The 27118-nt window shown below is 41.8% G+C and overlaps 1 protein-coding gene and 1 long non-coding RNA gene across 7 annotated transcripts in view; one reads left to right on the top strand and one right to left on the bottom strand.

Annotated features, from left to right (window-relative positions):
* The window catches only part of nav2a (neuron navigator 2a), a 190079-nt gene that overhangs the window by 27643 nt on the left and 135318 nt on the right, over positions 1-27118 (top strand). For 5 of the 6 annotated variants that reach the window (XM_074624398.1, XM_074624419.1, XM_074624408.1 and 2 more), the window contains exons 2-3: positions 18862-18979; positions 23206-23258. In XM_074624398.1, coding sequence (XP_074480499.1) covers positions 18862-18979; positions 23206-23258 — 171 coding nt within the window. Of the gene's footprint in view, positions 1-6664; positions 6889-18861; positions 18980-23205; positions 23259-27118 lie in introns of those variants that run through there. The other variant, XM_074624438.1, reaches the window with a different exon arrangement.
* LOC141761517 (uncharacterized) overlaps positions 12809-27118 on the bottom strand; it is a 161441-nt gene continuing 147131 nt past the window's right edge. The window contains exon 2 of the long non-coding RNA XR_012592592.1: positions 12809-13315. This is a non-coding gene — a long non-coding RNA (uncharacterized LOC141761517). The remainder of the gene's footprint in view (positions 13316-27118) is intronic.

Below are 27118 nucleotides of genomic sequence, written 5' to 3' on the forward strand. Positions count from 1 at the left end.
GCATATTTAAACTGAAATACTCATTATGTGCAATGAACTAGTTAGTGGAAGTGCTCCAACAAAAGGGATCGGGGTTGTGTACGGATCCTGCAACAGAGGAGGCATCAGGAGAGAGACGGCAGCCCAAATAAGCAACTACACTACACTATATTTGTAAGCAACTTTTCAGGAAAACAAGCCCAAAGTCACTTATGATAAGCCGACTTGGCAACTGTGGCTGCAGTAGGCCTACTGGCGTCTCTCTTATATATGTATGTGAAAGGAGAATGTATGTGTGTGTGAGTGCAAGAATGAATTATGTCATGTACGGCCCCTCATACAGAAACAGGTTAAAATGGTACAGTGTATGCCCAGCTTTAGGCTTTGTCAGATGGTCAGGGTAGATGGCGTACACAAGAAGTATAAAACCTGTCACTATTGGGTGCAGATGTATTTTTGTTACAATTTAAGGGTGAAGTTTTTCCACCCACCAGCAGTAAAGTTTCAAATCAGTTTATGTATCACATGTACAGATGACCACACTCTGTCTCTCTCTGATGGATGACTCTGTACTCTAAACTGCAGACTTCTTGCAAAGTCGTTTTGTCTACCATGTGCCTGATGTGGCCTCCATGCCTCACAAAGCCACATCTTTCATGTGCCAAACAGAGAGCAAGCAGAGACATGAGTGCTCATTTAGAGCGGCGTGTTTCAGCTTTCTGTGGGCTGAAGCCACTTGAGAGGCCTGTGTGAGTACAACAGAGAATGGAAGAGGGGGGGGGGGGTCGCTGCCAGGGGCCCCACGGACTAAAAAACCATCCATGGTGCATCCTGCTGGGAGCTGAGAAAAAGAAGAAGAAGAAGAAGAAGCTCCAGTTGCAGTGGTGATGGAGAGGAGAGCGTTTGTCAAGCACCCCTATCTTTATACGTCTCATTTCATGTTTCTTCCCTCTGTTTTCCTAGCCCGTTCACACGAAAAGGCGTACAATTGCGACGATAATGTGCAAGGCGTTTAGCGGGTAGGTCCAACAAACAGCGGACTTTTAACCAGGAGACCCGTGTTCCAGACTGTTGTTTACCTGTGATTTGTTTTGCAAGCTACGTTAGTGACAGCTGTCACGTGTTTTTTATTGACGTTTGTGGCGTGTTTTCCATAGTTGTTTTCTTGTGGTTAAAAGTGGTTTTCTTGCCTGAACCTAACTTTGGACAAACGACGGCGTACAAATGACACGAAAAAAAGGCTAAAATGCGTACTGAAGACACGTCCGTGTAATGTCGTCCACTGCAGGGACTTAATGCAGTATAATGTGTAGACATTGTCACAGATTCTGCTTGTGTTTTCACTAATCTCTGTCCAATTGGTTTGACACACTGGGCTCAGTTTTTGGCCACTATTGGACGCTGTTTTGGATGTTCTAGCAGGGCTCGACGGTGAGGGATGCCTAGTTGCCATTGGCAAACATTTTGATAAATTGGCAACTTATTCTTGGCCTTTGGTTGCCATTAGTGGATGCCAATTTAACATATAAAGAATAGGGACAACAAACCGCAAGACATGCACTCCAGTCTCTGTGTGAGAAGGGATTCAGCGTGTAAGCAAAATTAAGTCAGAGTGACTTGATTTCCGATTTGTGTTGTAGTACTCAAGATCGGTCTTGGTCTCGAGACCACTTTTTGAAGGTCTCGGTCTCATCTCAGAATCGACCGCATTTTTACTCTGTCTTGTCTCTGTCTCATACAAAGAGGACTCTGTATGTAATTTCAAGACCGGCCAACACCACAACTGCAGGGATGTTACTAAGTAGTTATATATATGGCAATAAAAGAGATGAATGAAGAGGAATTTATTGGTTATCTGTGGGTGTTTTTATGGGAATGTGGATCTTTCAGATCAATCTGAGGAGTGCCTCAGTGGTTTGCATGTTCTACATTTGATCATAAATGTGTCATACAGTGTGAGACTCACACTGCTCTAGTCTTGGTCTTGAGTTGGTCTCAACCCCTCAAAATCTTGGTCTTGTCTCGGTAACGATGTTCTCTGGTCTTGGTCAAGACTTGGTCTCGATTTAGGTGGTCTTGACTACAACACTGCAGATTGGAATTCTTCTCTAAAGTAGAGATGATGGACCAGCTGATGTTGGTGTCACTTTAGGGATTCACGACTTCATTGCTGAAGGGCCAATAGATCTGTGAAGACAATCAGCACAAATGTCCAGAAAAACAAAATTTCAAAGAAAGAGAGCAGGTGAACAAGCAACCAGTGACTTGTTGGATCATATAAAACATAAACTACAAAGAGTTCTGTTCTGTTACTGTAATAAAGCTGTTTTTCTTATATGTCACATTTTCATTATTAAGCTTACTTAATCTGAATTACTCAAAATGTAAGGTGACTAAAAATAGCAACCATATTTCAGTTACAGCACTCGAATCTGATGTCTGGTTTCCAGTCTGGCAATCACTTTTAAAAGTTAGTGTTGAGCCCTGTATATTAAAATCCCAACATTGATCTTTACAGAGTATCTTTTCCCAAGTTCATCTTTCTTGTATCTTATCTCATTGAATAATCTGCTTTCATCCCAAACGTTATAGCAGCAGTCCTGAATTTGTCTCTAGTTTGACTTGAATCAAGCAGCTGAACTATATAAAGTCTGTTTGACCAAACTAAGTGTGTAAACGACGGCAGCCCTAACCCTGGCACAAGCCTGTGAAATTTAAATCTCAAACCATTTTATTTAACTGAGGTAATATTGACTGTACGGAAACTGAATCAAACCAAATAGAGTCAGCATATCAGTGCCTGTATCCCTTATCAGACAGTAGAGTTGGAAAGATGAGGAGAGAGGTGGGATATGTTATCCCACCTCTCTCCTATGTATGTACTTCAGCCAACTGAGCCATCAGGATGCCTCAGTCCAGTTTGTGGTCAAGCACTGGACGTGTCAGTGTTAATGCACGGGGCTGGAGTCATTGTGTCCTGTTTAAAGCATCACAGCAGCTGGCAGAGCAGACTGCAGTCCTCTGTTGTCATATCATACGGACCAGGGACACTGATTTCCCAGAAGCCATCTGTCTGCGTCTGCTAGTGTTCACTGAGAGCTGCAGACGACGATTCCCTCCACCCACTGTTGACTTCTTTAAGCTGACAGTAGTTCCCGCATTCACAGCTTTGGGTGACTCTAAACATGTTAGGTGTGACAGAGAAAGTAACACACATTATGATAAGATGGAGACTATCACCGGCAGCTATCCACCACCACTCCTTCCCCTCCCTGCATCCCTCTGTTAGATTATTGTATCCATCAATGCATCCATCATTTTCCCACCAGCCATCTGCTCACCGGCCCAGACTGGGTCAGAGGGGATGTGTCGCCACATGTCGCCCTCAGCCTGCAGCAGCACGGTGAGCTGCCGAGTCCTTATCGATGAGAGTCAGCGTGGTCAGGCAGCAGGAGGGGTCGCCGAAAACAACATGGGGATGTTGTAGAGGTCATCCTTCACCTTGCGGAGCACAAATTTGTAGTGGAAAAGCCTTAAAGATGGCTGAGAAAACTGGAGGATTTATAGGATTTGTTATAATTACATATAGTCAAGAAATCCTTTAACAAACTGGTGCGTTGACTGTGAGACATTATCACATAGTGGGGAGGCGCTGCATAAAGAATTAGTCAAAGCCAATATCCACTTGTTTTATTTCATACAAAGCCTTTGAAGCTCCTACAGCAACAGCAAGTATACTAGGCCACTGTGTGTTTTAAAGGTTGGCAAGCATGCCTGCATGAAAGACAGACGATTATTGCTTGTCAGTAATAGTTTCTGCCTGTTTTACTCTGTTCTTTCCTTATTAAACCTTTATTTAAACAGGTTATGTCTGAGCCCTAGTGTGGCTTTTTCACAAGATGTCACACTCAAATGCCTCTCTGATTAGCTCAAGTGCTGCTGTGGTATGAATTTTGAGCACAAATGAGCTCTCTAACCCCCTCACTACATAGCCTATATTTTTATTTTCAACCCCACCGTTTAGATAGTCTGTGAACACACCACTGCTTGTCAGAGTCTGGCACTAAGCACCACAGAAAGGTGTGGTGGAGTTGTGAGAAGTTAACGATTCTGCTTTGGTCATGTTATGCCTCTGCGCCGGCAATAGCCATGGCCGGAGGGGTTATATTTTTGAATTGTCTGTCCATCTATCCAGCCCGTTCTCATTCCCAGGGCGTTAAATACCAATGCTTTACTGCGACCGAAAAGTGACGCTGAGGGGTCTGACAAAGCGTCAGTATGTGACGAGTTGGGATGAGTGTTGACATTGGGCGGAGGCGGGGTTCACCCTGGACAGGTCTCCAGACTATCACAGGACTGACACAGAGAGACAGACAACCATTCACACTCACATTCACACCTACGGGACATTTAGAGTCAACAATGAACCTGCATGTCTTTGGACTGTGGGAGGAGACCGGAGCACCCAGAAAAAACCCACGCTAACACGGGGAGAACATGCTAACACGGGGAGAACATGCTAACTCCACACAGAAGGACCCCAAGCCTGATTTGGACCTTTGACCCTTTGTTGTGAGGCGACAGTGCTAACTACTGCTCCACCGTGCAGCCCAACTCAAGAATGCTAATTATGATAATTTCACTCAAATGTCTAACAGGATAAATGATGAAGTGATGACATTTTGAACAGATATGGATGTAAACTGCAACTTGACTTGTTGGTGGAGGCATACGACCATGATGTGGTACTTCTAGTTTATGTTTTAGTACCAAAGCACAAGTAGCAGTAGAAGTGTGCATTTCTTTTCTGGGCAGCTTGCAGGTGTGAATTCACGTCAGTGTGTGAATGTGTAGCAGGACAGTGCTGCTGATGTCAGCACATTACTTTGCCTGTTAATGTTAAATCACCAAATGACATAATAGGATAGCTGGATTCAAACAGTGGTACAACATGAGATGTGAGACCTCCCATGTGAACTTGTGTTTCATGTTTGTCAGTTTGTGTGTGTGTGGTCCCCTGCTGTGATGTGCAGCACCAGGTGTGTCAGAGGAAGATGTGTCAGTCAGCGTTAGGAGCTCTGTGACATGGAGGAGAGACATCCATCACATTTACATTATGTGTCTCAGACACTGCTTTCTCTCTAGCTGCCTGGATGAGCCAGTACAGCACCACACACGGCTCGGTTAAGGAAGTATGAGTCCCATCATAGGTTGCCGTGCTACCTAGCAGGTAGACAGTATTGCTAGTCAGAGCAGTTTTCCCGTGCTGTGGGTCTACAGTATACTATACTGTGGAACAAGGCCATAAGAACCCCATCAGGATCAGACAGCTTGCCGATTAGTAAATCGTTCAATTTAAGTCAAGTCAATTTTCTTTATTTAGTGCCAAATCACAACAGAAGTTATCTCATGGCACTTTTCATATGGAGCAGATCTAGACTAGACTCTTTAATTTACAGAGACCCAACATTCCCCCATGAGCAACGGCGGCAAGAAAAAAGAAACTTCAAACAGGACTACTGTAGGTTCTGGGTGGGCGCCCATCTGCAACGACCGGTTGGGATGAGGGAGAGAGAGGGAGATGCACAGCAACAATAACAATAATGGAATATGGATATAATATAAGATATACAGTATACATACGTATTGAGAGTTTATGGCTTGGTGTATATGCACAAAACAGAGAGAGCAAGCAGCTACACCTTCTACTATCAGTCCTACTTCTGAGGAATTACAGATTGTCTTCATTGACAACAAGACTCCAAACTGAGTATACTGTATGTATGGACCGTGTTGGTCAGTCTGGGAATTTGTGGCTATATTGTTCTACATATAGTCAGTGGTTATGTCTATAATGTTAAATCCAGTGCTACATGTCCACCAGGTCCGGTGAGGACACTAGTGGACGCTGCTCCACTCAACTGGCCGTTCAAACGGTGACGTACCCATCATCGTTGAATGCACCTGATTGGTCCCTGGTTCTCTGCTCGCCGTTTCAAACACGAAACAACGTGGCAGCCTGCTCGTAAACTTTCTGTTATTCCGTCTAAACAATCCACCAAAATCTACTTCTGGAAACATTTGAAGCGATGAACAGACGATGCCACTGTGCTGAATCTCCTTTCATTTTAGAACTACATCGCCTAGTTTCACAGCTTGGTCCAAGTTTCATGAGCCGGACACATCACACAGGACGGGCTCATTTGCATAAAGGACTGTTCCCGCCTTTTCATTTTGAAAGAGCTTCGGCCAATGAGGAAACTCCAACACTCGGCCGATCAATCGTGTAACTTCATCACTCACTCAGTCAGTCAGTCAGAGACAGACTTTTGGCGGTCCAGCCAAAACAATTTAATTCTTTTTCATCACTATGGGGAAAAATGTCTTTGCATATGTTGGAAAACACACATCTGTTGTCTTAATTACACTTATCAAGATATGTACATGAGATTTAATCACATTTTCTAAACGACAGAGTGCCCAAAAATAAAAGGTCTATCTCTCTACTAGCAGTAGCAAGAGAGAAGTGAGTCAGGCTGTCTGACTCAGACAGAGTGAATGACACCCAGAGAGAGAGGGAGAGAGGGGTTAAAACAGTGTCAGAGTGTCTGAGGCTTCACTATGAAGCAGTCGGAAGCAGAGAGGTACATGTAAAGAGGAGTAAAGCATGTCCTGTTCATACAGATGGACAAACAGAGCTGAGATGGAGATGTGAGGTGGACAGGAGAGTCTATATTTACCCGCTCCACCTCACCACCTTTATGACAGAGAGTCTCTTGGCCTCCTGGAAGTTTATGGACCTCTAGTTGTTTGTTTTTTGTCTTTATCAAGGCCCACATGGCAGAGTATGGCGGCCTCAGGATGCCGGCCAGGAGCTACAGCCACTTCTCCTGCGAAAACTACAAACTGGTAAGAAACCAGAGATAGAAGGGAGGGGTTAGTGTAGTAGTGGTAGTAGTAGTAGTAGTAGTGAGGGTTTTAGACTTCATTGGTTGTCATGAATGCATTTGTGCTTCAGCTACCCACCTGTTGATGAACTAAGAAGAGTTTTACTTTGCAGTTATTTGTTCATTTTGAAGCAGCCATGAAGTGAACGAACAGTAAGTGTTTGTATCTACCACAGATATTAACTGAGGGGAGTTGGGAGTTATGAGAGAAACTGAGTTAAGAGGAAGGGTCAGCTGGAAATAGAAACGTCAGGGTAAGAGCCAGATCTCAGATCTCCAGGAGCAGCCGGGAATTCTTTTGGAAGCCCCCTGACAGAGAGGCAGGTAGCAGACACTGTGAGTGGAACACATGAAGGAAAGTTCCCCTGGATGTCCTATGCATGGTCAGTGGAAGGGGCTGACATTTCCCTCGAAAAGGTAGAAAAAAGCACTGTTATCTGTAGACTCAGTCCTCGGTTCAGTGCATAACCTGAGTTATAACCAGAGCTGTTTTAAGCCCTCGCTCCCTACGAAAGCTTCTCGTGAGAGATAGCACTTCATAGCAGCTTTGGTCCTGCTATGTTCTCTTTATAGTTCTCGCTCATGTCGGTAGATTAGTTCATAATGGCGAGCTAAGTGCAGTGCTTTTCAGGTTGCTTGCTGAACCCTGAAAGTAATAAGGCTAATAGTCCTGGAGTTATCAACATAATTGTTTCTGGAAAGCTGTGTGCCGTCAACATATGTGAGAACAGACCTGAGGTGTTACTGTGTGTTACTGTTGTCATTTGGAAATGTGGAAATGTAGCTGCTGGTTTGGGATTTTCATGCTTGAACTTCAAAGACTAAATGATCCTCAACAGGTTGAGAAAATTCAGCCTCTCAGTTATGAAATAGTTTTAAAAAATGCACCACATTATCATTCTCTAACTAAAAATATACAGACCCAAGGTGTTGTGCAAACATATTCAACATATTGCTGCTGTCATGTGAAAAATCTGTGGCGCCTTTTTTTGCTATTTTCATGGTTTCACCTAAATGAAGAGCTGAAGTGGCCAACGGAATCAGCGAATTGGTTCCTCTATGATCTTGTAGAGTTCCGTTATTATTGCTCACAATACAGACTCAATTTGAAGTTGTTCTTTTGGTTGTTCCCGTTAGGGGTCGCCACAGCGGATCATCTGTTTCCATCTAGTTGGTAACTCGGGCCTCCACCGATCTGTTATGGAAATAAGATTCTATGATCCGCATATTTGATTTACCGTAGGTTTTAGGCCGGGTGCCCTTCCTGACACACCTCCGCATTGGAATACATGTTTTGGTTGTGGGAGGAACCCGGAGGAAACCCGCTGAACATGGGGAGAACACACAAACTCCAAACGGAAAGGCCCTGCCGAGACCGGGAATCAAACCCCAGACCTTCTCATTCTGTGAGGCGACAGTGATAACCAGAGGTGTGGACTTGAGTCACATGACTTGGACTTGAGTCACACTCGAGTCATACATTTAATGAGTTTAGACTGGACTTGACAAAACATGACTCGACTTGGACTTTAACACCAGTGACTTGTGACCTCACTTGGACTTGAGCCTTTTGACTTGAAAATACTTGATACCTCCCATAACTGGCCGGTACCGGAGGTAACTCCGACAGCGTCAGAGATGTTGGCTTTATTTACTTTTTGAGAGATCCTTTATTGATTTGTTTGGGAAGAAGATTTACTCGTTCATGGTGGGGGAAAACTGAACTGAACAAACTGAATTTCTATCTTTTCTTGTTTATCATTGAACTCTGGACTCTCTATTTTGGTGAAACTTATTGGGACGTGCATTTGATCATCCTACACTTGACTCCCCAGATCCGCTTTGGTTGAACCAATAGGACAGCACCCGATCAAGTTGCAGGAGAGAACCATGAAGAACTAACGATACGTTACTGAGCTCCAGCTGGCGCCAGTTACTCTGCTGTTAAAATGTCATTACATTTAGCGAAGAGTGCATTATGACTTGTTTAGGACTCCAAACTCAAAGTTTAGGACTTGGGACTTGAGTGCAAAGACTTGAGACTTACTTGTGATATGAAAAACAGTTATTTGGTCACACCTCTGGGGCTGACCACTGCATCACTGTTTGCCGTCCAGACTCAATTTGAAGTGATTTCTCCAAAAAAAAGAGTGTTAAAACATTCATCATAATATGCAATAAGTTCTATTGAGAGTGAAAATGAGTTTTGGTAGGAACTCAGGAATGTCTTGTTTGTGGGCATTTCCGTGGGCTGTTAGCATGTATAACTAGCCGTAAAGTTTAATGCACTTGTGCCCCACTTTTTCTTTTGAATTGACTCAATCTATCTAACTGACTCAGTGGTGCTTCCCACCATGCTGTGCATCGCTGTGTGCCGCCAACAAGCTCCATGAACCACATACTTGGTTTGAGGCATTAGGTTAGAGAGGAGCCTGGGGACGAGAGCTGCATGTGTCGTACTCACTCTCATCTTACTTGATTTGTGCAGATTGAGGCTTGTTATGTGTATAACTGAATATACTATTTTTACATGACAAACTGTTGGTGATGTGGCAAAGCACTCTTCCAACTTAAACCCACAGGACAAACAATCCACCAACATTATCCTAAAAACTAACTTTTAAAGATGTAGCAGTGATGAGAGTGTGTATGTCAACATCACTGCAGTGTTTGTCAGTGCTAACAACACCAGAGATGAGAGAGTGGAGTAGTGTGAGGTGGTTGCTGCAGCTGAGTGACAGTTTGATAGATACAAACACACACATGAACACAAGCAGTACTAAAGCACATCTGCTCTGCTGCTCCTGCTGTATAATCAGCCTCCGTCATGCTGTGTCGTGACATTGCTAAACTTACTCCTCTGCAGCTGCAGCTGAACACAAAACTGACTTTTATCTCCTTCAAGTCAAGGGCACACTCCCAGTGTGATGCCCTGGCTGCCCTCGCCCTCTCCCCGCCCAGGCTGACCCAGCGCTGCGGGGACGGCCTGAATGCGTCACGCCCTACAGTAGGCACCGTACGACGGCCCGGTGACTCAGCGATCCGAGGCAGCGTGGATGCTGGATGTGAAGCAGATTAGTGTTTGTGTGAGAGAGAAAAAGACGCAGCTGTCTGAATGAGTGACTCATCACTGCCTGTCACAAGCTTTGAAGACTCTGTGTCACTTTTGAAGGCTTAAATTAGGCTTTATTATGTGAACATGCACGTGGGTCCAGGCTTTCATGCAATGCGTGACAAAGCATGGTTGGTTGTTTACAGCTCTTTGTCTTTGATCTGAGTTCAGATGAAATGTGACAATATGAATTGACTGTACATAGCCTTAGCCCACTGTGAGGACAGTGTTAGAGGGGTTACTGCAGGCTGTTCTTTACTCCACTGTGAGGACAGTGTTAGAGGGGTTACTGCAGGCTGTTCTTTACTCCACTGTGAGGACAGTGTTAGAGGGGTTACTGCAGGCTGGTCTTTACTCTTTTGTGAGGACAGTGTTAGAGGGGTTACTGCAGGCTGGTCTTTACTCCACTGTGAGGACAGTGTTAGAGGGGTTACTGCAGGCTGGTCTTTACTCTGTTATTTTAATCCCTTTATTTGTTAGTCTTCCTGCAGTCCATACAAAAGAAACAATATAAATAAACACCTATATAGAAATCACACTGTAGAAATGAAGCAAGAACAGGCAAAACTAACCAAACATAAAAAAACAAGAAATAAGTAAACCAAAATGAAGTCATGTCAGTGTGGTTAGTGTTTGGACAGTGAAAGTACATGCTATGCACTACATACTCAACACGTGTACCATCGTTCAACATACCTCTGTGTGAATAAACAGTAGTTTATTCCTCTTCGGACACGCTGAGCAGTAATTTACGTCGTCACTTCCTGACAGCCTCCTTGACGGTTGGAGAAGTGTAACCATGGTAACCTGTGCCAACCTCATATGACCAAAACGACAGTTTGTGAGAATCAAAGTCTGAACTAATTTACAATATATGTTACGCCTAGCAAAGTGAAGTCTTACACTTACAGTTAAATTGAAGCGTTACTGATGTTACAGAGCTGTCCGTCAACATCTGTTATGAACGTTGTCGTCACTACCGCATTGCATTGTGGGATATTTATGCCGCCGTAGTGTCCAGTGTTGCATACTGTAATATTTCACTGGAAATAGTATTCAATTCGCGTACTCTTGGTTCCATACGAAGGTTTCAGACATACTAAAATATCTCACATACAGTTTTAGCATTCTACAATAGCATGGTATTATGGAATTTTGGACGCAACCTGAGTTACAGTTTTTCTCAATTGTTTACACACAAATACTGGTACTTGACACACAATGACCACAACATGTAACTCATGCACCAACCCCCTGAACCAATTCTGCTAAACTACAAGCACAATTCCTGCTTTACACTCAAATTGCAGTTCTAAAACACACTTTTTTCAGAACACTACACACAATTCTCTGCATTTGGCACAATTTTCATGAAGAAAATCTCGTTTTCACAAGGAACACACTGTCATTCAAAATTCTAAAGTCAATTGCCCTACTATGCACACTGACTCATCACATGGGCAAACACCTGTCACACAGTGTTACAATTAGCAATCAGTTGATGCTTTTCATGGCTGGATTTGACATGCTAAGCGATATTTCCCCCGCTGCTTGGCCAGGGCAAACATTGCTTGTGATGTGGATGAGGTGCTGTGGCCAGACCGAAACAGAAGAGAGGATGCAGCATAGTTTTTTTTTTCGTTTTTTTTACTGTAACTGTATACAGTAAATTCTTCTGTTGTTTTGTATGTAGACCACTGTATGTGCAACTTTGTGTTGGTTGGGATGTACACTGTACATTGTTTTTGTGGGGAAAATAAAATATATTTGTTACCATGTATTTGTGTGTTCTGAGTATAAAAACAATATTCTAAAATATTTTACAACACACTTATGTATGTACTGTCTGTAGTAAGTGTAACACTGAACAAAAAAAGGGCCTAAGTCATTATGATGAATGGAGAAGAAGTGTTTTCCATTCATCATAGTGTTTTACATTGAGCACATCAGTGTTCAACTGGTTCTTATAAATGTCTATTCATATGATGGTTTGTGTGTGTCATTTGAAAACCAAATACCATTTTGAAAAGAAATAACATTGTTTTGAATGTAAAGTTTCATTTTGCAGGAGAATTGAGGGGTTTTGCCCATTGTGTGTGTGTTTTTGGATTTGTGTGTAGAGTTCTGAGAGTATGAGGCATGCTTTCAGAAAATGTGTGTAAACAATCGAGAAAAACTGTAATAAGTAATAATCATTATACAGTTTTTCTCGATTGTTTACACAATCGAGAAAAACTGTAATAAGTAATAATCATTATACAGTTTTTCTCGATTGTTTACACACATTTTCTGAAAGCATGCCTCATACTCTCAGAACTCTACACACAAATCAAAAAACACACACACAATGGGCAGAACCCCTCAATTCTCCTGCAAAATGAAACTTTACATTCAAAACAATGTTATTTCTTCTCAAAATGGTATTTTGTTTTCAAATGACACACACACACCATCATATGAATAGACATTTATAAGAACCAGTTGAACACTGATGTGCTCAATGTAAAACACTATGATGAATGGAAAACACTTCTTCTCCATTCATCATAATGACTCAGGCCTTTTTTTTGTTCAGTGTTACACTTACTACAGACAGTACATACATAAGTGTGTTGTACAATATTTTAGAATATTGTTTTTATACTCAGAACACACAAATACACGGTAACAAATATATTTTATTTCCCCCACAAAAACAATGTACACAGTGAACATCCCAACCAACACAAAGTTGCACATACAGTGGTCTACATACAAAACAACAGAAGAATTTACTGTATACAGTTACAGTAAAAAAAACTATGCTGCATCCTCTCTTCTGTTTCGGTCTGGCCACAGCACCTCATCCACATCACAAGCAATGTTTTCCCTGGCCAAGCAGCGGGGGAAATATTGCTTAGCATGTCGAATCCAGCCATGAAAAGCATCAACTGATTGCTAATTGTAACACTGTGTGACAGGTGTTTGCCCATGTGATGAGTCAGTGTGCATAGTAGGGCAATTGACTTTAGAATTTTGAATGACAGTGTGTTCCTTGTGAAAACGAGATTTTCTTCATGAAAATTGTGCCAAATGCAGAGAATTGTGTGTAGTGTTCTGAAAAAAGTGTGTTTTAGAACTGCAATTTGAGTGTAAAGCAGGAATTGTGCTTGTAGTTTAGCAGAATTGGTTCAGGGGGTTGGTGCATGAGTTACATGTTGTGGTCATTGTGTGTCAAGTACCAGTATTTGTGTGTAAACAATTGAGAAAAACTGTAATACATTTTATTTGGTGGCGCCTTTCAAGACACCCAAGGACACCTTACAAAGATAAAATTATACTCAAACAGATAAAAACAGCCAGACATGAGACACATTTAGGCAGACTCATATGATGAACTGATGGACACTACAGAGAATAGGCCAGTTTGAACAGGTGAGTTCTGAGGAGGGATTTGAATGTTGTGACGGTGTCAGACTGCCGGATGTGTGGAGTGAGTGAGTTCCATAGCCTGGGAGCGGAGCAGCTGAACACCCTAGCTCCCATGGTGCTGAGGCTTCAGGTCGGGGTGGTCAGAAGACCAGCTGATGATGAACGGAGGGAACGGGAGGGGGTGTACTCCTGAAGGAGGTCAGTGAGGTAGGTTGGGGCGAGGTTGTGGAGGGCTTCGTAGGTGAGCAGAAGGTTTTTGAAGTCAATCCGGTATTGAACAGGGAGCCAGAGTAGTTGGATGAGAATGGGGGTGATGTGGTCGGAGGATCTGGTGCGGGTGATGATCCGGGCGGCAGAGTTCTGAATTATTTGAAGTCTGTTGAGCAGTTTGGTGGGAAGGCCAAAGAAAACAGCGTTGCAGTAATCAATCCGAGATGTAACAAATGTGTGGACCAAGAGGAGAGGAGAGGAGAGGAGAGGAGAGGAGAGGGATCACTGGGAGTTTCTGGTGATGGAGGGGTTTTCCCTCTATGAAAAATGTATGTGTTGAGCATCAGACGCGTTGATATGGATCACTCAGTCACTCAGTGATGACATATGGATGTGAGGGATGCCATGGTGCACATGTGTAACGATATTTACAGGGACATTATGTGTCATGTTTCATGGCCTTGTTGTGCTTATTATTTATTTGTGTATCCTGTTCAGCACTGTTAACCCTCTGAGACCCACAATAGACCTGTTTTAGTCTTCTTTAGGGGAGTGCAGGGGGTCTTTAGGGGGAGATAGCAGGTCAACAGTGAAGTCACATAGAAGTGGAGTACACCAAGAAGTGTGCCAAAATAAAATCCAATCTAAACTTAGCAATGAGTCCTGATTTAGATCAGGAAACATCTGATCACAGATACTGTAAGTAAAGAAAGAATAACAATATGAGCCATCATTCAATACCAACTCCTGATATTTGACAGGTTTTGATGCTTCAGACACATTTCATTTGGTACAATAAAAGATGATGTTCAACACAGAAAGGGCCTGGAATTAAATCCATTTCATTTTCCTTTGCATGGCCTGTCCTGTGAGATAATAACACTGATCACCTAGCCTCGACGTCGCCCTCTTATCCATTCAATGAATTACATTTCTGACATAATTACAATATGGATTCATCAGTCTTTTACAACCCTGATTAAATGTTGTATTCAGTATGCAGAGTGCTTCCCTCTGATGTAGAGATGGCCTGGAGTCAGTGACACCTCATTCAGATAGATAGTGACTCAATATGGAGTTAATACTCCTCTTTACTAACCATGCAGCTTATTAAAAAGCCTCTCAGATCAGATGCCTGCTTCTCATCAGCACCCACGTCCTCCTCTTCTTCTCTTCCTGTGACCTTTCAAGCAATTTTCAGATCACAGAAGTTACAATAAAGGTGCGGTTAAACACACATGATCCACATTAATGCATGATGTCTTTTTTTAGGTTTCAGTTATTAACATGGTCTTTGATTTATACACATCTGACTGATGTTTCGGTCTGTGGTGGGATGGACGTCAGTGCTAGTTATGTATCACTGGGGGGGGTTCCATTATTAATGGTTACAAGTAATTAACTCCTTATGTTTGTTTACATTTTGTATCCACATTAGTATTGGTGCATCCCTAGAATAGATTTTTCGGGATGGTGGTAGCAATCGGTATCGGCAGAAAAAAACGTGTATTCAGTTTTTATGTCTGCGAAGCACTTTGTAAACTTGTTTTTGAAAAGCGCTATATAAGTCAAGTTTAACCAAGTCAATGAGCTAAAAGAAGCTAAAAAGCTCAGTAAAGCTGCAGAGTATAGGTTGTGATTCTGTGAAGTTGTACTGCAAGGGAGGCCTTTCGTAGTAGACACAATCATTTGATGAACTCTGTTATATAAAACATTGATTTGTGTACTTTTAGGAAGTTAGAAATGCTAATCTTTCATCACCAGTTCTTTCTAAATGCGTCACCATTGCATGTTTCCTCTTACAGTACCTGAGATATCACATTTTAAAGTTTGGATCTGATGTCTCAGACAGAAGACATCAGAGACACAAACTGTGTTTTGAAAAGTTAAATTGTCAGGACTTAAAAGGCAACTTGTTGTGACTTGCCCACTTCCCCTTTTCTTTCCCCTCACATCCTCCCTCAGGCTGTTTGACCCCCCCGGTTTCTACCTCTGTGACTGACAGCTACCCATTTCACCTCGGTTTTAATTACACTCCAACCCCTTCATTTACCTGCCCGAAACTACTTCAAAGAAAGCTCACACACACACAAAAGCTCCTGAACACTGAACTTCCTTTTCTCCATGACCAGCTGAGGGTGTGAATTGAAAGGATAGAGTCTAATCCTGCTGGAAGGCTTTTTTAGCTCCGTGTGTCACTCAAGAGGCTTTTTATAACTGTGCATTAGTGTTTGGGTATGCAGCCTGCGTGATGTACACGTCGCTCCGAGGCTCTTTGTGTTTAATGTGTGGTCGTGTACTCTCATAAACCTTTTGCATTTGAGCATGTGTGGAGATGAGTGAATATATGTGTAAATGGTATATTGGTTTATTTAGCTCTTCTCTAGTCTTCTGACCACTCAAAGCTCTTTACACTACATGTCAGCATTCACCCACTCACACACACATTCATACACTGATGGCAGAGGCTGCCATGCAAGGTGCCAGGATCTCATCTAAATACTCATTCACACACCGATGGCTATGCCTTCAGGACTCTTGCTCAAGGACACTTGGACATGTGACCGGAACCACCGACCTTCCGACTGGTGAACGACCTGCTCTACCCTCTGAGCCACAGCCGCCCATGCGTGTGCCTTTGAAGTGCACACACCTGTTGTAAGCCGTCCCGAGAGCAGTGATTCACTCGATGAGTAGTGTGGCAGAATAGCCCCGGGTCTGTTTACAGTGCAAACACAAAGAAACAAGGGTCACAACCGTGTCACACACCTCGCCACACCGTGTGTGTTGTGTTTGTGCTGAGGTTTGACCTGAACAATGCTGTGCACTCATCCAGTGCTAATAGATGCACTTGGATTTCACAGTAATTCTTGAGAAAGTTTACATGCACATTATAACCAGGTTACCGGGAGAAATTATGTCACACAGGAAATCGGACAACACATTTATATAAAGTATAGTGGCAACCTGGCGACTGCTGTAAAATGTGTGTATACTGTACATGCAGCAGGTCAGTCATCAGATCTCTCACCTACCCTCCACCTTATTTTGGAGCCAAAGCTTACTTATTTTAAGAGTATTGTAAGAAGCGAGTGGACATTTTTGTCCCTTACAGGGCAAATATGTACACAATGGGAATGCACTACACACAAATCCTCTTTTTCATGTATGTATATAATGCTATATTTGTATTTATCTGCTCTCTTGTCCAATATCCCACTCCTTTTTCCCATTACATTTGTGCAATTTTGTTGGATAAACTTGACACTTACTGTTACGCACAAATCCTCTTTTATGTATATAGTGCTTAGGGCTGCAACTAACAATTATTCATTTCATTGTCAATGAATCTGTTGATTGTATTCTCGATTAGTTGTTTGGTCTATAGAATGTCAGAAAATGGTGAAAAATGTTGATCAGTGTTTCTCAAAGCCCAAGATGACGTCCTCAAATGTCTTGTTTTGTCCACAACTCGAAGATATTCAGTTTACTGTCATAGAGTAAAGAAACCAGAAAATATTCACATTTATGAAGCTGGAATCAGAGAATTTTGACTTTTTTTCCATTAAAAAAAATACTTTAACCGATTAATCAATTATCAAAATAGATGGCGATTAATTTGATAGTAGACAACTAATCGATTCATTGTTGCAGCTCTAATTGTAAATGAGTGGACTTTTTCACCCCTGTTACAGTGCAGATATGTAAGGGAATGCAATACACACAAATCCTCTTTTTCATATATGAATATAATATATATTTGTATTGATCTCATTCTCTAATATACAGTATCCCATTCATTTTTTACATTTGTTGCAATACTGTTAAACGTGTCATTCACTTTTACACACAATCCTCTTTTTAACAGTGTATGTATATAGTGCTATATTTCATTCAGGCGATCCCATCTTATCTTATATCTTATTGTAATTGTATCTTTATTTGACTATTGCTCTTATTTGCGACTAGTGTATTTTATTGCTGAGCTGGCCTGTTCTGTCATCAGTATACCTGTCATTGTACCGTTGACCCTGTGTTAACCTACCTACAGTATGACTAATAAAGTCAAACGGATCAAAAACAACAACAAAAGAAACAACTAATGGACAAATAATGTTTAGTTGTGTAGAAAGACATATTCAGACTAACAGATTCTATTTACTGTGCCTCTGGATTTGATTATTTTGAATATAAGGATACATCACTCTGAGTAATGAGTATTTGTTTTATGCCGCAGCACTGCTGTCACAGCGAGGCTTTCCCTTCATGCATATGCGTACATGTAAAAGGCAGGAAACTGGTAACGCATAGCCAAAGAATTTCTCCAGGAGAAATCCAGCTTGCAAAATCAGATTTCTGGTTTCCATGTTACTGAAGAAAGCAGACACTAATCCAGTTACTTAAACACACTGGTTGTCTCACCTCCTGTCATCTTTTTCACTTGACTGGCATAACAGTTTTGGGGATTTTGTGAAAATGAGAGTGAGACATACTATAGAGGGAGAGGTGTCTTAATTTAGCCGAGCTGTCGCACGTTTCAGATCCCTGTGGGGGGAGAACTGCTCTGAAGTTGTTAAACAGAGACGGACCTGACAATGCTGCAAAATCAAGATAGATTCATGAGGTATCAGTTTCTCAAAAATAACTTATTCTTTATTAGGAATAATGTTCTGTGCAACTTCACTTCAACCTTTGTGTGCCTTTTTTATCTCACCAGAAATAGAAACTCTTGATGAGAGAGAGAGGGACTAAAAGAGAGAGTTTGGCGACTAATTATGAAGGAAGCTATTCAGATTATTCAGATGCTTGCTCTGCCCCCCTCCCCTCCTCCCCCCAGGCAGTGAAGGGTCTTTTCTGTCCCCAGAGAGTGATGTCAGCATGGCCCATTGAAAACAGCCGCCGTGCGCTGCGAGATGAATGCCCTGGCTGAGCACAATGGCCCCAATTTGAATACCACGCGGATATATGCCAGATCGGAGCCCCAACAAAAGAACGAGGGCTACTCTGCTCCCATTCAACCATGTTGTTATTTTATTAGAGTCGTAAATTTGCTTCAACCATTTATACCTTTTGTAGTTTTCAAGTGTTTATGGAGTTTGAAACACATGGACGAGCTGACAGGGTTGCCCCTGTTTTGGACAGGATTTTATTTTTGTTGGCTCATAAGTGAACGGTGTGGTTTGTGTTTGTGTCTGACCGCAGATCTATACGGACTGGGCCAACCATTACCTTGCCAAGTCAGGACACAAGCGTCTGATCAAGGACCTGCAAACAGACGTCGCAGACGGAGTGCTGCTGGCTGAGATCATCCAGGTCGTAGGTAAGGAAAACACACATTTGAGTCCAAAATCAGCAAAAGGAAGCAAGCGTGGTTTCTGGGGAAAAAAGTGTTATGAGTTACTTTTAAAGAGATGACTAACTGACCTTTACCAAACATATACTTTTATTTTAAAAGGAGGGACATCATCATACAAATACAAGCTTTTCTTTTGCAACATGTTACAGAGGGAAACTCTATTATCTGATGTAATAATGCCAATTTCAGTATGAATCATGCAAAGAGTTCATTTACTCCTGAACCTTTGTGTATTTTCCTTCAATTGGGTGTTGATAGGATCAGGACAACACAATATTGTAGAAGTTCAAACTAGGGCTGTCAGAGTTAACGCATTAATGAAACTTGCAGTTTTTAATTAACATCTTAAAAATGTGACGGGCCACTGATATTTTGGAGGTTGTACCGGACTCATATTTAAAGCTAGTGGAGCTACTGGTATCATATGAAACTAGTAAAACCTGATGAATCCATCAGCACCAACCAAGTCAGACTAGCTGGTCATGAAGGAAGTTAAATAACGCTCCAAAGTTACACTCAATTTTGGTGAGGAAAAACTGTCATTTCCATTTTCAAAGGGGTCCCTTTACCTCTGACCTCCAGATCAGTGAATGTAAATGGGTTCTATGGGTACCCACGAGTCTCCCCTTTACAGACATGCCCACTTTATGATAATCACATGCAGTTTGGGGCAAGTCATAGTCAAGTCAGCACACTGACACACTGACAGCTGTTGTTGCCTGTTGGACTGCAGTTTGCCATGTTATGATTGGATCATATTGTTTATGCTAAATGCAGTACCTGTATAAGAGTATTAATTACTTGACAAATCTCATCTGCAGTCATCCGCTTAATTGCGATTAAATATTTGAATCGATTGACAGCCCATCTTTTTCAGGTTTCCTCTGAGGCTCATGAGAGAACTTGAAAAAATGTTCTTCTCTCATTCAGAAACAAAGAAAAGCTCACAGGGATCTGATGTGTTGTGAAATGTATACGCCTTTAGTGGGAATTTTTAACAGAAATATTTCCTTAGAACAGACAGGACAGAAATATAACAACTCTTTTGATACTGTGATGTTGGAATGAATGCTTGAAAGGATATGTAAAGATGGCAGTCTACTCTTGCTAGCACTCAGTAGTGACACTCCATCCTTCACTACTGAACCTGATTTTTCTGGACCATCACTTTCTTCTCCTGAGAGGAGACTTTTTGGGGGCTAAATAAGTAAAGCTGTAGTTCGATGTTAAAATGCAGGTTTAATAGTTGAAAATATACCTGATCCCCTTCATCCAGTAGCTTGTGTATTCCTACAGCACCAAGCCTACATACAGTAGTGTTTCTACACTGTGACACTGCTGCTCTGCTCTCATATTCAAACAACACAAGCCCCATCCATCCATTCACCTGTTCTGTGCTGCCTCCTGTCCACTGGGAAAAAACCTCACACCACATAATCACTGGTGAAACCGGAGCAGCCTGCTGGTGTCAGAACAGCCATACTGGGACCGGATATGGTCCATGTTTGGCTATTTGACCCAGTCACATTCAAGGTCAGGACTTTGGAAGGGAGAAACGTCCAGATCAAGGACATCAGTAACGCTCTTATGAGCTGTCCTTGAGGCAACCGTGAGCCACACCTGTGACCTTGTTAACATATTGTATTTGTGTCCTCAGCTCCCAGTCTTACTACTACTTTGCTCTTCTCAAAGAAACAGTTCTATCTGGCTGCTGGTTTTTAAGCTGCTGCTCACTTTGCAGACCAAACCAGGAAAAATGAGTCTGCCTATTTGTTTATTTTATTTTGGGAACATTTAGTGTGTCTGAAAATCACAGAGTAGCTGTCTCTGGTGGGTGTCTGTCACCACAGTGTGCAATTTCTCAGGAAGCACACAAACCAAAGTCAACAGTAGCAGTGTTAAATCATTGATCATTTAAATGTCTTAACACATTTATTTAGGCTATTTTTATGATATATATATTTTATAAGTATGGAATTCGGGCTGACGCAGTGATAATTATTGGCTCAACAGCGCGATATTTTGTTTTTGTTTTTTGCAAATGACTTAATTGATCCTGTTTTTAGTGTTATATAATCAAGCTTGATTGTTAGGCTATGATTAGCTATACTGTTGCTCTTTAAAGGACAAACAGGCTTATTTTAAAACAATTGAATTACTGTAGAACACAGAAGTGCAGCGTTTCACGCACAACTTGAACATTTTTCAACTCTTGGCGACAAGAAAAAAACAGCAAACCAGCAGCGCTCAGCACACAGAAGAAGCTCAGCGCCTCGTCACACAGCTCCACAGAGCTCCCATTGCAAAGAATTCAAGAAAGATCGAATGTGAACATAGCCGTTGTGGTTGTTGACCACAACCACTGTTTTTGTCGCGGTATTGCAATATTGCGGTTATTGCGACAGCCCTAATGGAATGCTATTTGACAGATTTTTGCTAATATACTCATAATGATGATGCATTTTTTTGTTTAAATATATTGCTTTCCAGGGATCATTAAAACCTCTAAAATGTCCAACACACTTATTTATTTTACTGATGTCCCAGTAAATACACAGGGACATGTTTATACAGTATAGGGAAAGCGGCTATAACTCCCCATCAGCTTTTCTTACATGTTTTGGTCATTAGCTTTAAGTTAACTTCAGTTCAATGTTTTTTTCCTTCTCCATATCGAGGGTCTAAGGACAGAGGGTGTCGTATGCTGAGCAGATTGTAAAGCTCCTTGAGGCGAACTTGTGATTTGTGATAATGAACTATATAAATACACTTTACTTGACTTGACTTGAACTTCACTAAATGTTTCTGCTCTTACCAAGTCACTTAGATATATATATATATATATTTGTTTTAGATGTACAGCAGGATTTTAAAGCAGTGGTTTCCAACCAATCCAAGTTTTTTTTTCCCTCTTGTAACTGGATCATTTTAACTTTTACTCCTCAAACCTTGAACATTATTGACCTTAAATCAATTGAAAATTAAATCAGTGACAGGAAAATCACGTTTTGTTTAAACTACTTAAAATGCGTGGACATACAACCTGTGCAACCCTGTCTCCTACAAAATGACATTCCCATACAACTAAACTACATTCTCAATTGCGTTTGGAGGAAAAGATTACGGTGGCTCTTTTCAACAGTTTTGAACACGTTACGGTTAATGTTGTAAATGGAAACAAAACACAACTAAACTACTTGGTTAGGTTTAGTAATAAAACATCATGGTTTGGATTAAGACGACTATGAAATTGAAACAAAACACAACAAAAATGCAACAAAACTACTTTGTTAGGTTTAATAAAAAAAACAACAACAACATATCTCCTGAGTTAAAGTCCGACGTTTGTCGACCCATCCACCACCATGACCTCCTCCGTACGCGGACTTCCACGGACAAACGTATTTGTAATACGTCAAAAGCAAACGTAATCTGTGACAAAATCTGTCTCCCCTCGAAACGTAATTCACAATGCAGTTTCGTTGTATGGGAATGTCATTTTTAGGAAACAGGGCTGACCTGTGACGAGGGGTCACAAGTCAACATAGCTTTGTTTAAAGGGGTCACAATCCAAACAGTGTGGGAACCACTGTTATAAAGCCTGGTTGTGAGCGTCCAGCGAGTCCAGTGTCTGCAGAACACATTAAAAGACACTGTGTATGTATTCACTGGACAGGAAGAGAAGTATTTTCACGCAGGGTAGGTTGTGCAGTGCGAGGTCCTGAGGTGGAGCTGTGCTGTGGGCCCCACTGTGCCTCCTGATGCAGGAGGTCGTGTTGTTGGCACAGTTGTCAGCTGTGAGCTGACAATCATGTCTCAGCTGCTGTGGGCTGGGCCTCTAATAGATGGGAGGAATCCTTGACACCATACACACACACACACACACACCCTTTGAAAAGAAGCAGCACACATCTCAGTCGGGCCTCCAGCGGCCCCATTCCCATTTGCTGTGACCAGACCGTGTGTTATGTCTCAGCAGGAGGGGAGAGGACGGGGGGGTCACAGTCACCAGCATGAACACCTCTGCTCTCCTCACTCCAGCCAGTAACTGACTGGGACACACACACTCTCAGGGACCTCCACTGGAAATAAAAGAGAGCATTACATCAACCGAACTCGCCTGGATACTCATTCTCTCTTCTTTTATCTCCCTGTCTCTGCCTCCTCTCTCTGTCTCTGTCTCTCCTCAGCCAATGAGAAGATTGGCGACATCAATGGCTGTCCCAAGAGCCGTTCTCAGATGGTAAGTGACCTTCTAAGTTTTTTTAGGCAGAACGTTGTGAACCTTACCTCTGTGTGCGAACACTTCTCATCTCACCGCCTCATGTGGGCCCTCGCTGAGCCCGCGGTGCAGAAGCCACTGCTGAATAGTTGGTCCATTTATTTTTACTTTTGTGGTCTTGCGGGTTGCCGTCCGTGAAAACCTCTGGCTCAGACTTCTGGCTGTTGGCGCTCAGTTGAAAGCATCGCAGGCTTTGGCTTTGGAGCCAGTTTTGCCTCATCTTATTACACTTGCAAAGGAGAGAGCGCTCCTCTCATCTCCAGGACTGAGAGCAGGCGCTGCTGACAAAGAAACTGTTTACAGCCAGTTTATGGTGTGATTTGGTCCACAGTGCCATTTAGCAGATATGCAAGTGGGATTTCCTTTGTAACGCCGCTGGTAGGATTTCCATGTTTTCACGGTTTTGTTTTCTCGGTGGGAAATGAGCCGACAGAGCCCAGGGCAGGGCTGCCCTCCGCTGAATGTGAAGGGTCGTAAATTGGGCCAGTGTGCCAGCTGAGGGGGCTATTTTTGGCCACCATCCAGACTACTGAAGCCTCTCAGAGCACCAGAGAGAGAGAGACATACACGCCCACAGTTAACTACCGAGGAGGTGGAGGTGGAAGCACAGCTGATCGCTGAACCCTTCCTCTTCATTGCAAACATGGACCCATACTACTATCTACGTATGAGGACATTCTGCTGTTCACATTGATTTCTAGTGCTCTGTTAGTATTTCATAGTGCTCTGTTTTAATGCTTTAATGGTGGTCTGTTTCTACTTTATGTTCCATGCTATTCATTTATTAATTATGTCTTGGTGAGCTACATAAAATGATCCACCTTTTGTAAATAATAAGAGCTGTATCGATTAATCGATTAGTTGTCAACTATTAAATTAATCTCCAACTATTTTGATAATCTATTTATCGGTTTAAGTATTTTATTAACAAAAAAAACTAGGGCTGTCAATCGATTCATATATTTAATCGCAATTAATGGCATGATTGTCCATAGTTAATCACGGTTAATCGCAAATTAATCGCACATTTTTTATCTGCTCTAAATGAACCTTAAAGGGAGATTTATCAAGTATTTAATCCTCTTATCAACATGGGAGTGGACAAATATGCTGCTTTATGCAAATGTATTTATATATTTATTATTGTAAATCATTAACAACACAAAACAATGACAGATATTGTCCAGAAACCCTCACAGGTACTGCATTTAGCATAAAACAATATGCTCACATCATAATATGGCAAACTGCAGCCCAACAGGCAACAACAGCTGTCAGTGTGTCAGTGTGCTGACTTGACTATGACTTGCCCCAAAGTGCATGTGATTATCATAAAGTGGGCATGTCTGTAAAGGGGAGACTCGTGGGTACCCATAGAAACAATTTACATTCACTGATCTGGAGGTCAGAGGTCAAGGGACCCCTTTGAAAATGGCTGGAATTGCAGGTAATAACGCGTTATTATTACGTTAACTTTGACAGCCCAAAAAAAGTAAAAATTCTCTGATTCCAGCTTGTTAAATGTGAATATTTTCTGGTTTCTTTCCTCCTCTATGACAGTAAACTGAATATCTTTGAGTTGTGAACAAAACAAGACATTTGAGGACATCATCTTGGGATTTGGGAAACACTGATCCACATTCTTCACCATTTTCTGACAAACAACCAATCGATTAATCGAGAAAATAATCAACAGATTAAATGAAATGAAAATAAGGGTTAGTTGCAGCCCTATACATTATAAAGCCTCAAAGTATATCAGTCAGGCTCTATTGTCAATATAACATAAGTGAGAATATAGAGCTGGGGCTCTCAGTGAAGCCAGGTATCTCCTTTGGGTTAACTTAACATTGGTCATCCTGGATAATCGGGATCACGAAGCTGCTTATCAACTGGCTCAGTTAACTCTGTGTTTTCCTGTCCGGCTACGAGCACATTCATGTGAGAGAGGCAGCGGTGTTAATTAGAAGCAACATCATGAATCAGAAACATGAATGAAATACTTGGAGGTTCTCTATACGATATCCAGAGCATTAATATAGCAGCAAACAACTGTTTGCTATGTAAAGATAAAGCGGAGTAATGTCTACCTGAGCAGAGAATGAAGTCACTCTCCCGCTGTGTGTTATAATCAGAGTTTCTCTGAGCTGTGTTGATGTGGTCGGGCCGACCGCGCGTGCTTTTTGTGCATGTTCGTGCATGTGAGCGTGTCCCACTGGCTAGCTCACGGCCGCCGCTCTGGACTGTTCTCATAGGGCGGTTACAGCTGATAACGCCGTCCAAACCAACGGCAAAGTTGTGGAAGCAAAGCGCCCATCCCATTGGTTCCCCCTCAGGTTAACGCTGTTAGCTCTGTTAGCACTGTTAGCACCGTTAGCTGCCGGCTCAGCTGTCTCCATGTTGAGAGCCGTGTGGAGACAATAGAAATGCTCTGAATTTTGTATTGAGCACCTTTAATGGGAAATATAATAACTATGGGAAAATGTGGTTATTGCGACAGCAAAAATGTATAATCAAGGCAGTGAAATGTTTACAATATAACCACACAAGTATGGAGAAAATCAATCATCACAATATTTTTCACCAAATACCTCTATCTATATTGAGACGATTTTGTAGGGTTGACCCTTGGTGTCTTTAAAAAATATTTACACAATGAGATTTTTGATTAATAATCATCAGTATTGTGGATATGATAGGTGGGTAAAGGCTAGAATAGTCTGGTATGTTCAGAAAATGACATCCCTTTACTGTAAAGCAGCCTTTAATACCAGGAAGAGACAACACTTGTGCCATATTACAATATTACGATATCCATAATCTAAGACGATATCTAGTCTCATATCACGATATCAATATAATATCGATATATTGCCCAGCCCTACACACAAGTAGAGTAGATTAAGAAGCTGTAGGAACACCAGAAAGCAGGAATTATTACATATGCATTTAGTATAGAGTGAGTATGTTTTGCTTTTTTGTCTGATGATGAACAAACTATTATGAATGTGTGATGCACAAAGTTTAAAGTAATGAAAATGTTTTTTCCTGCCAAAACAGAGATAAGAGAAGAAGAAAAGTAGTTAATGCCTGATAATCACCAAAATGTTGCATTCATAGTTTGCTGGGAGCTAATTAACAGTGTGTGGATTATTGTTCTAATAAAAGACAACAGAGGGCAGAGTTTTGATTTCCAATTCTCAACACAAGTCTCCTCAAATCTTCTCATGTTCTGCTGTTGGGAATGAAGGACATTTAGCACAATTCAAATGCAGCTTTTAGCCATTGATATATCTAGTGTCATAGTGGACACACGGAACGTCTGGACTGGTGATTCTACCATACAAATATATATTTCTTTTCATTACTTGTCACTTTATTGTAAAGTCAATACTTTTGTCCATGCTGGGATCTTGTAGTAATGAAGACTACGTTTTTTCCAGCAAGCTTATTGGTCAGAACCCTTTGGCAGGTTTTGATCTGATCTTCTGAAGTTAACCTGCTCCGGTTACCATGCTGATCTACCAGCCTCATGATACCAGAAGAACATTTGAAAATAGCCCACCACCCTCTCTACTTCCTGTCCCACTCACTATCAATTAGGCCTGTCCCATTAGCGCTGATTACGCCCCCCAGTCGCCTGTAATTGAGCGTTCAGCACTCTTTGGTCTCTGTGGTTTTGTTGTGCTCTTATCAACATCCTGTGTAGTATCTCTCATTCAGCTTTCTCTTTTAAAGACAAGAAAATTGCAGGATACTTCTGAGACAAATCAAGTGGTTCCGAATATATAAGACATCTGTGATTGTGTCCCGAGTGTTCA

Source organism: Sebastes fasciatus, chromosome 2, assembly GCF_043250625.1.
Source record: "Sebastes fasciatus isolate fSebFas1 chromosome 2, fSebFas1.pri, whole genome shotgun sequence".
Classification (NCBI taxonomy): domain Eukaryota; kingdom Metazoa; phylum Chordata; class Actinopteri; order Perciformes; family Sebastidae; genus Sebastes; species Sebastes fasciatus.